Source organism: Dipodomys spectabilis, unplaced genomic scaffold (genome assembly GCF_019054845.1).
Source record: "Dipodomys spectabilis isolate Male_0828 unplaced genomic scaffold, ASM1905484v1 ptg000147l, whole genome shotgun sequence".
Taxonomy (NCBI): Eukaryota; Metazoa; Chordata; class Mammalia; order Rodentia; family Heteromyidae; genus Dipodomys; species Dipodomys spectabilis.
Genome location: NW_024870824.1, coordinates 9,853,922 through 9,870,095, shown reverse-complemented (window position 1 = coordinate 9,870,095; position 16,174 = coordinate 9,853,922). Strand labels below are relative to the sequence as shown.

At 38.5% G+C, this 16,174-nt stretch overlaps 1 protein-coding gene across 4 annotated transcripts in view; it reads right to left on the bottom strand.

Annotated features, from left to right (window-relative positions):
* Arhgap26 (Rho GTPase activating protein 26) overlaps nt 1–16,174 on the bottom strand; it is a 459,434-nt gene that overhangs the window by 296,137 nt on the left and 147,123 nt on the right. For all 4 annotated transcript variants that reach the window (XM_042692003.1, XM_042692006.1, XM_042692004.1 and 1 more), the window contains exons 9-10: nt 15,128–15,228; nt 12,467–12,561 (exon numbers count right to left, since the gene is read on the bottom strand). In XM_042692003.1, the coding sequence (XP_042547937.1) occupies nt 12,467–12,561; nt 15,128–15,228 (196 nt within the window). The remainder of the gene's footprint in view (nt 1–12,466; nt 12,562–15,127; nt 15,229–16,174) is intronic.

The window sequence follows — 16,174 nt, the reverse complement described above, 5'->3', positions numbered from 1 at the left end:
AAGTTCTGCAAAGAATTGTGATCCTACAATCCTGCAATGAAAGAAAAATAGCAAGAGCCCAAGATGACATGCAAGTTTCTATGCTTATCCCTGTGCAAATCTGTCTGTTCAGTCTTCATATTTATGCCACAAAGTAAGTATATTCTCATTAGTTCCAATTAGCTGATGAGAATTCCAAGGCCCAGAGATTGGCAGTGTAGCTCAAGTGGTGAAAAGCAGTTACCTTTCTAACAAAAGTAAAGCCCCAAGTTCAATGCCCATTACAAAAAGAAAAAGAAAGAAAAAGAAAAGAAAACTAGGCTCAGGTTTATTAAGCAACTCATTCATGATTATGGAGCTAGCAAGTTACACAAACTAGATGTGAACACAAACAGTCCATTTCTAAACCTTGCTTAATGCATAATTTCATGGCAAATGGCAAGGTGCCAGAGACCTCTAGAGCACTCCTGATGACCACCCAAGTTTTCTTGTCTCAAAATTGACAAACCACTTTTTCAAGTACCTTAATGAGCTCCTGCATGATAAACCCTAGTAAAGAATCAAATGAGCTAGAATGAAAAAGGGCTTGTAAATTTAAAATGCGTCATAAATAATAGGGCCAGACTACCTACCACTATAGGCAAGTAGCCGATCCCAAACCAAGAATCCAATATTGCCCAAAAGAACTAAGGCTGATTTCTATAAAGGTCTCCCAAATGTATTTTTTGCATCAAAATATTTACGAGAGAAAAACAGTGAGTTTTTAAAGAAAAAATAATACAGAAGGTATCATAAAGAGAAAGTATTTGCAGATTGGAATTCACCAAAATGAAAATTTTGCATTCACCAAAAATAAAGGAGAGAAAATGTAAATCAGAGTAAAAATATATTTGTAGTATGTATCATCATCAAAACTCATCCAACATAGGTGAAGAATGTTTACAGATAAATGGGGAGAATAAACAATGAGATTCAATAAAAGACTTAAAAGGAAGCCAGGCATACCTGTAACCCAAGCTACTCAGATGACCAAGATCTGACAGTCATGGTCCAAAGCCAGCCTGAGCAGTTTAGTCTGTGAGACCCTTATCTCCCATTAATCATCAAAAAAGCAAAAATGGAGCTGTGGCTCCAGTAGTAGAACACTAGCATTGAGCACAAAAACTCAGGGACAGCACTCAAGCCCTGTGTTCAAGCCCCAGGACTAGAACAATAACAAAAAAAAAAAAAAAAAAAAACACACAAAACTTAAAAGTTACTTCTTAAAAGAGAACATCCAAATGGCCAACAGGCATAAGAAATAAGACACAAAACAATTACTCACCAGGGAAATGTAATTGAACCCACATTACCCTACTGAATGGTATTAAAAAGACCACAACACTGAGTAGCCAGGACTCTCATACATTTCTGGTTGGAAAAGAAACTGACAATATCAAGAAGAATGAATTTAACACTATTTACTAGAATTAAACACACAGCCTATGACTTTGTCATTCTACTTCTACATTTGTCACCAAGAGAAATGAGGACATATGCCCACTACAAGACACATGAAAGAATGCTTACAGTGAACTACATCAACAAAAATATCTTCCAAAAGAAACCAAAAAACCAGGTGTCAATGTTTACACCTTTAATTCTAGCTACTTAAGAGGCTGAGATCTGAGGATTGAGGTTCAAAGACCGCTCAAGAAGGGCAGAAAAGTCCATGACTCTTATCTCCAATTAGTCACCAAAAGCCAGAAGTGGAGCTGTGGCACAAGTAGTAGAGTGGTTTGCCTTGAGTAAAAAAGCTAAAAGACAACATACAGGCTCTGAATTCAAGCCCCAGTACTGGCAGGACAGAAGGTTAAGGAGATAGAGAGGGGAGGGAGAGGAGAAAGAAAAATTGTTCTCTGCCTAAACTATGTGACATCACACAATGAAAAGTAACCTACTGTTGCTATACAGAAGATCATGGGATAAATCTCAGACTTGAAGAGTAAAATAAGTTAGGTACAAAAGACTACAAATCCTACACAATGTTCATACATGTGCAAAACTTTTCCATGATGCAATAAGTCAGAAGAATGATTCTGTTTAAGGAAAGCACAAACAGAAACTTCTGGAGAAATAGAAATGTTTTTCTGATCAGGTGTGTACATGCGTATATGTATAAAAAGTTATCAAAACACAGGCCCAAGATTTATGCATTTTGCTGTAAATAAATCTGAATTAATCTGTTATAGGGTTGTGGATGTAGCTTAGTGGTAGAGTGCTTACTTGCCTCACATGTTCAAGGCTTTGGGTTCAATCTTCAGTACTATTTTTAAAAATCATTTGTTTTAAACACCCAAGAGATAAGACTTCTCATGTAATTTGTGTGTGTGTGTGTGTGTGTGTGTGTGTGTGTGTGTTTGTGTATGTGTGTGCTGGTAGTGGGGTTTGAACTTATGGCTTGGATTCTGTTCCTGAGGTATTTTTCCGCTCGAGGCTAATTAATATTCTACCATTTGAGCCACAACTCCACTTCTTGCTATTTTTTTTTGGTCACTGATTGGAGATAAGAGTCTCCCAGACTTTCCTACATGGGCTGGTTTCAAGTTGCAATCCTCACACCTCAGCCTCCTGAGTAGCTGGAACTACAGGCATGAGCCACTGGCACCAGGCTTCTTGCATGTTTTATTTCACTAGTTATCCTGACTCTAATGCTTCCTAGCAGTGTGGTTTTGACATACAAACATCTGCATTCCTCTCTACTTCTCTTATAATCTGCACTTTCAAGAAAAAAAAATAAAGTAAAACAATTATTTGCACATCAGCATTAGCAGGGTTACACTTTGCAGTGTGTTGGGAAAGTTGAGTGAGAAGGGTATCATACATTTGGAAGTGTCAGGCACAAAGTAAACATTACAAAACTTAGCTGTTATTCATGAAACAAATGGATGGGGATAACAAATAAGGGACAGAATCAGTATTATAGCTGGAAGGGAAGGTATATAGTTTAAGAAAGGAAAGAAACTCACAGGTACTGCTGGCATGTCCACACCTGCCCACCAATATGCTCACACATAACACTAAAAAGTCACACCTCTACCACAAACACCCCACTGAAGAAACACATCAGCTCTGACATCATGGTTGTTTCCTTTTTCCTCTTGAGGAAAACTTCAAAGTAGCCTGCTACTCCCTTTAGAAATTAATATCTGGTAACTAATAAGGTCAGAAAAGGGGCCTTCAGCAAATTTCAGAAAGCCTGCCAAGAAGCTCCCTTCTAGCCACCAGGTAGAGGAACAAAACAAAAACATTCCTTTGCAGAGCTCACTCCTAAAAATTCCCTTGAAAGACAGCATGTTTTCTGAATATCTTTCTGAATATATCTTTGGTTAGTACAAAAGCTGAATCAGCTTGAGGACTACGAACAAGGATCTGCAACTTTTCTAGGCTGCAACACTCATGCCAAGGAGGGGATGCAGAAGGTAGTTCTCCATCTATTGCTAGCCACCACCCTATCTTTTCCAACACTGGCCCCCATAAGAGAACCCAGGGAAACAATCTACCATTTAGCACCACATCCAGTATTAAGCCTACTAATACCAGCTCATGGCTTCTCCTCAAGCAAAAGCAAGAAAAAGCACAACCAGCGCTGATTCCAGGGTTCCTCGACAGCTTTCCTGTTCTAATCTTATTCCTGAACCATAGTCAACAATGGTGATCTCAGTAGTTTGGCAATGTACCTACTTCCTATTGGACAAGGAAATGTAAGATCTAACTCCACCCCACTGAAATAAACACACTCTGAACCTCACAATCCTATTCTTTTTAAATCAGTTCTCAAAGATCTAGGGTCTACTCACTCATAAGACTAAAAACCTCCAATCAGCAAGAGTTCATTACTAACTTCCTCTATACTACTGTACATTTAAGAGTCAAGATCAGAGTAAAGGAGCTGTGGTACCCACAGAAACATGTTCTCACAGAGGCAAAGTGTGAAACCAGCTCCAAGGTGCTTCTGTAGGAAGACAGGGAAAAGAAGGCTTGGAGGAGAAATGGTCCTTTGTTTCTAAAGCATACTGGGAAACTGATCCCTAACATTTCCTAGACAATATAATAGGTTCAAGGTTCAGATCTGTATGTATACAGATAACCTTGGAGAACATCATCTTTTTCATGTATTTTTATGACATTGCACAGTCAAATGTCTATGGAGAGCAGGTAAGTAAGCAAAATGAGGGGAACTAGGCAAGAAATTCTTTCTGCCCCAAGGAAAAGAGGACTTAGTCTCATTTCCTCAAAGTCCGCAGCTTTTTTTGTTTCTTCTTTTGTACTTTTACTCTTGGATAGAGGCACAGAAACAAAACCGTCTAAGTACCAGGCACACATGCAGCTACCATCCATTACCATGAGTCATGACAATCTGGGTAGAGCACAGGTGAGAGACAGGGAGAGGAAAAAAGAAAAAAAAAAAAACAGAAACAGAAGATCTAAACCATTGCTAAGATTTATTGTTTTTTTCCTGTTTTTTTTTTAATGTGCCAAGAACTATGCTAAGGACTTTTTTGAATTATTGTTTATTTCCTCACAGTAACTATCTGAAGTAAGTACTATCATTATGGCTCTTTTTAAAAATGAAAAAAATAAGAAGAAATACCTTCATTACTATTAACTGCAAAGCCTGGGCTGGAATCTAGGGCTCATGTCTAAAGCAAAGCCCATACTTAAACCACAATGCTGTACTGCCCCCATGTGCAGGCAGTGTATACGCCCTGGGATCCAAGAACACCAGCTCCTTGAGAAAGGAAAGAAGGGAGGGAAGGAAGGACAGCATGTATACATACATGCATACATACACACACACAGTTTTTAGAAATAATTTCTAATCAATTATTTAGAAAGAACCTGATCATAATGATCAAAGGAGTCATAACCTATTGAAACCACAACACTGACCTCATGGGAAGAAAGTTTTAAAAATAATTAAGACCTTCACAACAATAGTGTAAAGAGTAAATATCACCAACTGAATTCAATCATTTGTTGCAATTATATTTTAAGACTCCAAATTCATAAAACATCAAGAAATCTTTGCTATATTAAACTGTAAGATCTTTACATGCAACAAACATTTATTAGATACAGCCTCGTATATAGTACCCATACTAACCAGGGATGTAGGAGAAAACACATTTTAACACAAGTGAAAGCATTAATAATCCATAGAATGAATGGAAGTCAAGGAAAATGTAAATACTTGTCACTACTACTGATAATAAACTGAAAAATATCTTCTTCTGTTTCATTTTTTTTTCCATTTCTGCTAGTCTATCTCATGTGTATCACTAGAATATACTGGTTGAATGGTTTCCTGTTTTTAAACAGTAAACATATCAGAAACAACAAACATAAATGAGAACATTCTAACTACATAAATTCTAAAGATTCCAAAAACCTCTCCTCTGGCTTATTTTACAGAACAACCAAGAAGCAAGTCAGAAAATCTGATATCTCCTCACTAAAGTAATGGAAGTCAGAGCGATATAACACCCTCAGAGGAAGGAAAAAGCCATTTCCTGCCTGAAAGGTCAATGGCATTGAGACCAGAATTCCAATCCAAGCAGCAGGAAGGTAAAAGTCAAATATTATTTCAAACAAGGGTGAGAAGGGGAGGGAGGGGAAGTTTGAAACCAGGAAAAATGGATTAATCTGTTGCACAAGATAAAGGCACATGTACGCTGAGGGAAAATTGGGGCCGCCCAGTTCTCAGGACACACTGGGCAGAATCATCATGCCCCTGTTGTCTTCAGAAAGTCATAGCTGAAGCAAAGAGTTTGGTATGTTAGTTCAGGAAGACATTAAAAGGCAGAGCATACTTGCTTTTGCAGGAAACTGAGTATGAACGATTTGTCGAAGGGTGGGAGGAGGGAATTCCTAGACAAAGAATGAGCAATTTAGAGTATTTTTCCCTTAAAGATCATAGTAATCACATCCACTGCATGCACGTATGCACGCACGCGTGCACGCGCGCACACACACACACACACACAAACACTGACCACTGCCTAGAATCGTTAATACAGAAAAGACAGCTGGCTGCTTTTCAACTGGACCCCTATAATAGTTACCAAAACACACACACACACACACACACACACACACACACACACACACACACACACACACACACACACACACACAAAACTGCCACCTACAGGCTAAATGTGAAAACAAATTCTGTTATGTAAGATGATTCCTTCTGGGAAACATAATCACACAATCACAAAATTTCACAAAGATACATAAGCCAGTATACAGATATCACATACCTGGCCAGCTACCTATCTAGCTAGCTATTTATTTGCTGAACTAGGGCTTGAACTCAGAATCTCAAGCTGGCTAGGTAAGCATTCTATTAGTTTAAGCCCCACTATCAGTCCTAATATTATTTTAAAATGAATATGGTTTCCTTTTGAGACAATAAATTTGGGGATGCATAAACCTTTTATATATGTATGTATGTAATACACCTGTACTCATTCTCAGCTCATGGATAATTGAAAAGTCATGATGCTGTAGGCCAAAAGCAGGCTCATAAAAACACCTACCAAACCTAAGGTTTATTATAAGAACAATAAAACCCAAGAATTTTGAATAAAATGTTTTTAAATACTAACCTTTCAGACCAGAGGTGTATTACTTTTTCTAGTTTCAAAACAATCCTGTAGCAGTATGGAGGTTCTTTAAAGACTCCACATAGAGCTCCCCTATGACCCAGCAATCCCACTTTTGGACATTTACCCAAACAGTCACAAACAAGGCTATACTAAAGCTACCAACACAACTATGTTTATCACAGCATTATTTACCATAGCTAAGATATGGAACCAACCCAGATGCCCCTCAGTGATGAATGGATCAAAAAAATGTGCTATATATATACACACATACATGTATATGTATATATATGTATTTATGTATTATATTGGAATTCTATGCCTCCATCAGAAAAAACAACACTGCCCATTTGTTAGGAAATGGAAAAACTTGGAAAAAAATTATATTAAGTGAAGTAAGGCAGGCCCAAAGAAATACAGGTCCCACAATGAGAAGTACAAAATGTCATGTCAAAACCAGCTTTACAATGTCGGGGGGGGGGGGGGGGGTATTATTGGGTGGGAGGGAGGGGGGAGGCTGGGAAGGGAGGTGAAGGGTAAACAAAGGAGGAGGCTGCAATGCTTGGTAAGAAATGTATGCATTATCCTGCCCATGTAATTGTAACCCCTCTGTACAGTATGTGCTCAAATAAAATAAAATAAAATTTAAAAAAAAAAAAAAGAAAAAAAAAAAAAGAAATACAGGTCCCATAGTTTCCCTTATTTGCAATAACAAGTATAAAAGCTCATGTACATATGACCATATAAGATGATGCTAAGCAAAATGAACCCCAAGATACACAAGTGTTTTTATCTTTCTCGCTGTTGTTTTTAATGTACTTATAATGTACCATGTGATTTTGTTTCTTTTGTATGATCTTCCCCCATGGTCTAACCCCTGTTTTCACTGTATTTGATTCTGGTGCCCTGCATCTTGTATATACATTTTTCTAATTTTGGGAGGGGAAGGGAAATAACAAAATGCTGAAATAAGGATATAGGTTGACCCATTGTAACAATAAGATGAAAAAGACACTATGTTGAAAACGAACTTTACAACTTCATGGGGGGGGGGGGGAAGGGGAGAAAGGATAGGGGGAATTGGAAGAAGAAAAACAAAGGAGGAGGTAACAATGTTGGATAGGAAATGTACTCATTACCTTACTCATGTAACTATAACTCCTCTGTACAGTATTTTTACAATAAAAATATATAAAAAATGAAAATAAAGAATAAAACAATCCTGTATGGCAATTACAATTGGCCCCATCTTATAAATGTGGCTGACCAGGAGTCATATAGCTAGGGGGGAACCAATTCTAAATTCAAATTGGAAACTATCTTGATCTTCCACCTGTAACATACAGGCTGTCATAAAAACACACTTGCAGTTAGGGTATTGACTGAAAGATTCCAGTAGATATTTCAGATCTTCTACAAATCTTTAGCTTTCACTTCTCTGACTTTAGCCAATCCTCCATTTTTTGAGATATTTTTCTCCCTACCTAAACACAAACTGCAGTTTATGCAGGTACTTGCTGAACTTTTCACTTAATAACTAATTTGTTCCTGTAATCTCCAATGAAGTTCCAAGGAAAAAAAATATATATATAAAATAACACCATAAAAAACACCCACATGTATATAGTACTGTTATTAAAAGTTGTAAAAAAAAATGATGTGATTCTGCCTCTGAAAGCAAATCACGTGAGATAGTTGGAATTGAATGGGTGTATACAAAATACACTTAAGTAAACTCTCAGTCAACACAGAGGTCATTGGCGTGCAAATATAAGCTATCTGTTGGGAAGAAGAGGACAAAGTTGACAGCAGATGTCCTACTATATTGACATTGGCTCAGAGAGAAGCTATTACCTATTCAAGGAAAGCTGGCAAAGAAAGAAATTCAGATTGACGTGAAAGAAAATCAGAGGGTTTTAAGAAAGACCAAGAGATTCATAGTGCTTCCTAAGTACAGTATCTCTACTAACCAAAGAAGTATCTCCCATGTCTAGCTTTTAGACTTGTTCAATATACAAGACAGGAAGAGAGGAAGGAAATGCATCCAGGATATTCAGTGATGCTATGAGAGTGGAAGGGTGGAGCCTTATTACTTGTTGCATTTCCCCATCATGTTCTGGCTCAAGCTCGCTAGAATGCCCTACTTATGTAGTTTTACCTAAGCTGCTTGAATACATGTCTGAGTATGGGCTATGTATGCATTCCACAGAGGTAAGCCCAGGAAGACAACAACTATTACTGCCTTTGCCCAAAGCTCTTCTTTGGGCTCCTTTGGAGGATCAGTGCTGGAGAAGAGGATTTAACACAGCAAAGTATTTCAAATGTATGAACTCCTGTCAGAGTCAGCTAGTCTTGCAAAAAAAAAGGATTCTAATGATTTCCTTTCTCCAAGTATAAACATTACCTCCCAAGAGACTACACTGATTCTGTGAATCAAAAGAAGCTTTCTGTTTCTATTACTTTCCATATAGTGTGGTGGACCCTCCTGGAAAGCATTCAGGAGAAAATATCGATGTGTCACTTACATCTGTGAGAAATTCCTTAAAAATAAAAACAATCTAGAAATGCTGGCAAATCCTTACCATCATGATGCTTTGGCTTAGACAAGTATTTTCCCTGCATGTGTTCATTAATGTCCTTGAGATACTGCATTGTGGATTTACGTATTCAGACTGACTGAACATAGACATGGGCAAGAATTACAAAGTCACATACCAATACCACAAAGGGCAACTTTTACATTAAATTTAAGAGAAATTTTCATTAAATCCTCTCAAAAAGAAAAAGAGCAGACACTCTTTGAGGGAAAAATGTTCAATCAAGTCAGATAACCAATATAAACTATCCTTCAAAGTCTAGGTTGGCAAGATTGGTTCTTTCTGAGGCCTGTGGAGAAGCTGATCCTTGCCTTTCTCCTAATACTGGAGAGACTGAGGCAATCTGACATTTCCTGGCCTATAGACCATCATTCTGATCTTTGCCTCATGTTCAAGGGCATTCTCCCTATGGGCACATCAGACTCAGGTTTTACGATTCCATTCTGATGAGAATACACTCATGGTGAATTAAGATGTGTCATAATGACTGCATTTTAACTTGATTACTTCTATAAAGACCCTAACTCCACATAAAAGACTTTAACACGAATTTCTTTTTTTTTTCTTCTTTTCTTTTTTTTTTGCAAGTCATGGGGCTGGAACTCTGGACCTAGGCAATGTCCCTCAGCTCTTAAGCTCAACACTAGCACTCTACCACTTGAGCCACAACGCCACTTCCAGCTTTTTCTGTTTATGCGGTACTGAGGAATAGAACCCAGGGTCTCATGGATGCAAGGTAAGCACTCAACCACTGAGCCACCTTCCCAGTCCCAACATGAATTTCTTATAACAAATGAATTTCCATAATGTATATCTTCAAGAAAATAAGTCTCCTTTAGAGCAAGTTGTCTAATCAAGCCATGAACGTTACAAGCCACAGACATTTACTTAAAGCCATGTCATATTCTTAATGTTAGAGTTCTAAAATTAAATTTCAAAAGGAATCTAAAGGGAAATTCAAAGAACCATCATGTTCATTTGATGGACATGATACCTTGATCTATATAAGTTTTGGGGTTTGAGATTAAAAAAATAAAAAAGATTTTTATGAACTTTATATTGTTGATGTTAGAAGTAATAAAATCTCTTTTGACAAAAAGCCAAGGACATTTGTTCAGAATAGCTCAGGGGTTTTCAGTGGTTCAGCTCCTAACACCTCTACCTGAACCAGTTCTAAAAAAAGATGATGCCAAAGGAGATACAGTTTCAGAAATTGTGTAGAAGTCAATATGGAAGTATGATAGATGCATAGAGAAAAGGTCTAGTTTTGAGATACAAACTAAAAGGACTTAAGTAGAAAAATTAAAAGTAGATTCTCCAGGCCAGGTACTGATGGCTCATGCCTATAATCCAAGCCAATCAGGAGTCTGAGATCTGAGGATCATGGTTCAAAGCCAGCCAGGGCAGCAAACTCCATGAGACTCTTATCTCTAACCACCAAAAAGCCAATAGTAGAGCTGTGGCTCAAGTGGTAGAGCAATAGTCTTGAGCATAAAAGCGCATGGCCCAGACCTTAGTTCAGACACCAGGACCAGCACCAAAAAAACAGGATTCTTGAAATGTAATCACCAAATTGCTTTAAAAATTTGGGCTGGGTGCCAGTGGCTCACACCTGTAATTCTACCTACTCAGGAGGCTGAGATCTGAGGATCTGGGTTCAAAGCCAACCTGGGCAGAAAAGTCTGTGAGACTCTTATCTCCAATTAACAACCAGAAAACCAGAAGTGGCATGGTGGTTCAAGTGACAGAGCACTCGCCTTGAGCTGAAGAGCTCAGGGACAGCACCCAGGCCCAGAATTCAAGCCCCATGACCAACAAAAAAAAAAAAAAGGCAGTTTGTGATTTAGGTTAAAAGGACACTCAGTCTCCAGCAAGTCTAGTGTGCAGAGGAGACACTTGCCATACCCAGGATGTAGAGAAGCACAGAGGCACATCCCAGGAGATTTCAGTTCAGGACCACTTAGAGCTGGGAAAATGGCAACAGTCATCCCAGGGATGGAAGGGTATAAGTACTGGCTTCACAAAAAGATGTGGCTTTTTTTAATGAAATAAAGTAAATGACATTAAATGAGTTATCAGGCTGAGACTTAAGAATCTTGGTGCTAAGACTGCTCATCTTGTATAGGCAGCTCAAATAAGCTTAGCACATGAGTTTCATTAAAAGAATTAACCCATTGCCAAGTAAAATGTCTCAAGGAACTGGACTCTTGTCAAACTAGCTTAACACCATAAAATGGTACAACTTAATGAGAAACACTATAAATCTTGAGAAATACAACACACAACTCTCTAAGACTGATTTTCTAAAACTGATTTGATATCTAGGTAGACCCAGAGAGCAATAAATAAAACACTGTAATTAAAAACTCCTTTTGTTCAATTATTTGAGCAAAAGTTCTCCCAATCCAATTCTTTTTGAACCACTGCAATAATTTTTGTTTTTGTTTTTGTCGCTTGTGGGACTTGAACTCTGGGCGTGAACACTGTCCCTCAGCTTTTCAGCTCAAGGCTAGCGCTCTACCACTTGAGCTACAGCACCACTTCTGGTTTTCTGGTGGTTTATTGGAGATAAGAGTTTCACGGACTTTCCTGCCTGGGCTGGCTTTGAACTGTAATCCTAAGGTCTCAGCCTCCTCAGTAGCTAGGATTACAGGCATGAGCCACTGGCACCCAGCTTGCAATAATGTTTTGGAATTTTAAATAATAAAAATGTCTGATTCAGGGGCTGGGAAGGTGGCTCAGTGGTAGAGTGCTTGCCTTGTATGCAGGAGGCCCTGGGTTTGATTCCTCAGCACCACATAAGCAAAAAAGAAAAAAGCCGGAAGTGGTGCTGTAGCTCAAGTGGTAGAGCCCTAGCCTTGAGCTGAAGAGCTGAGGGACAGCGCCCAGGCCCAGAGTTCAGGTCCTACGACCGGACCCAAATAAATAAATAAATGTCTGATTCAATCACACTAAATTGAGACCATTCTCTTTAAAGGCCCGCCTCCTGGAGACATAACACATTCTTGAGCATGGAAGGCAGCATAGTGCTCAGTGATGAATCTGAAAGATGGGGGGGGGGGGGGGGGGGGGTTGTACATACCTTGCAAATCCACAATGGCCTAAAGCCTAAGGCAAACTGAATACAAGTAGAGTTGGAGAAGGGAGGGAGAAATTGACTTGCTATGACTAGAAGGAAAAGGAAAGAAATCCATATTCTGTAATATTTGGTCCTGATAAAATGTGATAGCTACTCACCTGTCTACTGTTTCTACATCAAAGCAAAACCTCTTCTCAATAGATTCAGTTTTTCTCCGTGTGCAAGATTTGAGAGTAACTGATTCATCTTCTCCCTGGTGGGAAAATGCAGACTATCAAGTTGAGGCCAAGAATAAGGAGACAAAAGCCTCTTACAACTATACTTTGGAAACCCTGTTATAATTAAGAGGAAAATATCCTTAGTGACTGATGGATCATGATAGCACAGCATGTCCATGGGACTTGGCCTGTTGAGTGTGCATGTGTGAGTGTTTGGGTGTGTGAATGTGACCTGGGATTAGAAGAAGTGCTAAGACTTGAACTCAGGGCCTAAGCACTGTAGCTTAATTTTTTCACTCAAAGTTGCTGCTCTACCACTTGAATCAAGATCCACTTCTGACTTCTTGGTGGTTACTTGAAGAGTCCCACAGACACCTTTTCAGGCTGGCTTTGAACTGTGATCCTAGATCTCAACCTCCTGAGTAGCTAGCATTATAGGCCTGAGCAAACTGGTACCCAGTTTGATACTGTTTTAGTCAGGTTTGATTTGTGGGTTTGATAACATAGTCCCCTGCAGAGCTTCAGGAATCATACCACCACTCACAGCTGAAAGTGCCCACTGACTTGGCTGATGATTAAAATAGTCTTCCTCCCCCATTAGATTGTGAGTTCCTGAGAACAGAGACTGTGTATGTTTGCTTACTCTAGTGTCTCCTGAAACTAACCAGATCCCAGATAAAGTAGGTATTCTGTAAATATATTTTAATAGCTTTATTGATACATACTATGTGAAAAGCACATGTGTTTAAAGTGTAAAATTTTGACATATGTATGGACCCATAAAAACTGTAACCACATCTGCCCTAACAAACATTTCTATCATCTTTAAATTTCTCTTATATCCTTTGGTAATCTATTTCTGCCCAACTCAACCTCAAGTGGTCAATGAATCTGGTCTCTGTCAGTATAAATTAGTTCACATCTTCTACAATTTGATATAAATAAAACAACACAGTATATGCTGTTTTCTGTTTGACATCTTTTGTTAAAAATAACCTTTCTGTGACTTACCCATATTGTGCACATTAAGAGTCTGTTTCTTTTCATGGCTGAGAAGTTTTCCACTATGTGGAATGTGAAGGTTTTTACCTGATAGCACTAATTTAATGCCTAAAAACACCAAAGCAGCTGTCCTGATGTCTTCTCTTTCTGACACTTCAGAATTTGTTAGGGTTTCTGTTTCTCCTGCCTTTGCCAATCATTTTTCTAAGCTAAAGGGGAGAAATCAACAAGCTTGACTGGTATGCTGAAATAATGGAAATAAGACTCCAGAAGATACCGCTAGCCACCCACTGATAACAGAATAGCACACGAAAACTGAAGACCTGTGAAGTAATAGTTTATATTCTCAAGCCTTACATCTATTGCCTTTGATAAAAAGAAAAGATTAATTTCTCATATTGAAAACTGTTCTTTCTCCACTTAGTAAGATATATGAATGCACTAAATAAAAATTGCTTTGGACCAACAAACCAGACTGAAAGTGAACATGGCATCACTCATACAAATGTTCTCATCACTAAACCCAAACCAAGTTGTATCCAACCTTCTAAGAAGGTAGGAAAATGAGAGACAATTGCTAAATTGCCCATACAGGTTCTTTTAACTGGCATGATAATAAAGTTCTCTCTGCCTTCACCATTACAAGAAGAATCTGCAACCTAGAATAACCAATCAGTAATTTTCCATGACAACATGACAAATAGCATGGAAGGAAGAAGGGAAGGAGAGAGAAAGGATGAATCTGTGCTAAAAAGCTGAAATGAAAGGGATATGAGGTATTCAGGAAATTGGGGACAATTCTCTTGACCTGGGATGAGAAGGATTCACAAGAAATGAAAATAAAAGCCAGATGGTGCCTGTGGCTCATACCTATAATACTAACTACTCAGGAAGCTGAAATCTGAGGATTACAGTTTGAAGCCACTTGGACAGAAACATCCAAAAAAAAAATCTATCTCCAGAAAAAAGCCAGCCTAGAAGTATGAATCAAATGGAAGAGCATCATTCCTAAGTGAAAAAAAATCAAATGAGAGTGTAAGGCCCTAAGTTCAAGTCCTGGTACTGGTAAAAAAAAAAAAGATGAGAAAGGAACAAGAAGTAGAGAGAAGCAGGGAAAAAAGTCCTCTGGTCATGGTCCTTGAGTCTTGGAGAAACACAAGGGAAGTAAGTATGGCTAGAAGGTCAGAGTAAGAGGCAACATGCAACAAGAAAGAGTTTGAGAGAGGGAAGAGGCCAGGATTCTGAGTCATCTAAACTGCCAACTGGCAGGTCTCCAGGGACCAAGTAATTGACATCTTCCAGTCTCACATAATGAGGTCACACACGATGATGTCACATACAGCTATTTAGCATTTTATAACCACTTAATACATTTAATACCACATACATATGAAATACAAAAATTACTCTTGGTTGTAGTTCCTAACATAACTTAGAGCTAAGAACAATTATTTTAGTTTTCTTTGGGGCCTCATAAAACCAGTACATAAAAATTAAGAAACTTTTACAGGGAAACATTGGAACTGTTTCTTTATATGTATAATAGTGATAAATATTAGCCAAGCAAAATCAAGCGTGAAATTTTAAAAGTGAACTCACCCCCTTTCCTCCTGATTTTTGGTCAAACGGAACCATGGTGATCTGTTTGGAATCTCGCTGGTACGTACAATAGTGCTTCACCCAAGAAGTTCCAAAGTGACCTGAAAGGTGACATTACCCATTAAACACCTATACACATCCACTGAATGCTGTGCCTTGTTAACTGCAGACAACATAGCCCACAGCCCATAATATTCATCCACCCTTGCCCTGTTTTAGAAGCAATGTATTCTCCACATCAGCTAGGCTGAAATAGATATCACATCCCACAGGCTGGAAATGGAACCAAACCAAGGTTCCCCCTGGAGACCCAAGAGCACTATTTCCCACTAATGCTATATCCAGTGAATCTTAAAATATAAGGGAAGTGGAGGTTCCCTGGGGAAATTAGTTCATGTTCCCATCATCAATCTCTGTTTGAAGTTTCCGTTCTCTCCCTTGGCAGGAGTGAGATGACTGAGGCAAGAACACAGAAAGGCTCCTTGCCACCATTCCCACCTGGGATGATGACATCACACTTCCTACACAGCTGCTTGCTGACTCTGTGCACAGACCTACTTCTAAACGCCCAGTTTTTACCTTAATATAAATCAAAAAGATATGAAAAGCAGCAAGGAAACTTCAGACAAAGAAGAGATGCACAATAGAAGTAACTATAAATGTCCAGATACAATCTAAGCAGTCTGTCTTTCAAAATTATGCCTTAGAAAAAGGAAGGTGGCATATACTTGAGGTCTAACAGGATCTTTGATTTTACTCAGTGCCTGACCACTTACTTTATTTTGAACATCAAAGTATTATTAGAGGAAATAGGTATAATTAGCCTTAAAGGACCTCAATCAACATTTAGAGATCACAAGCAGTATGGTCCAAGTTTTAAAAAACGTGAGCAGAGAATCAGCAGCCTTTTAATACTTAATAATAATATCGCACAGCTGCCAGCTGCAGGTGTTATTGTCATTTAATTAGCTTAAAAAGCAAGATGTAAGTATTTACATTGGGGTAGAGAAAACAGTTGAAAATACTAACTACCCAAATGTATTCTGG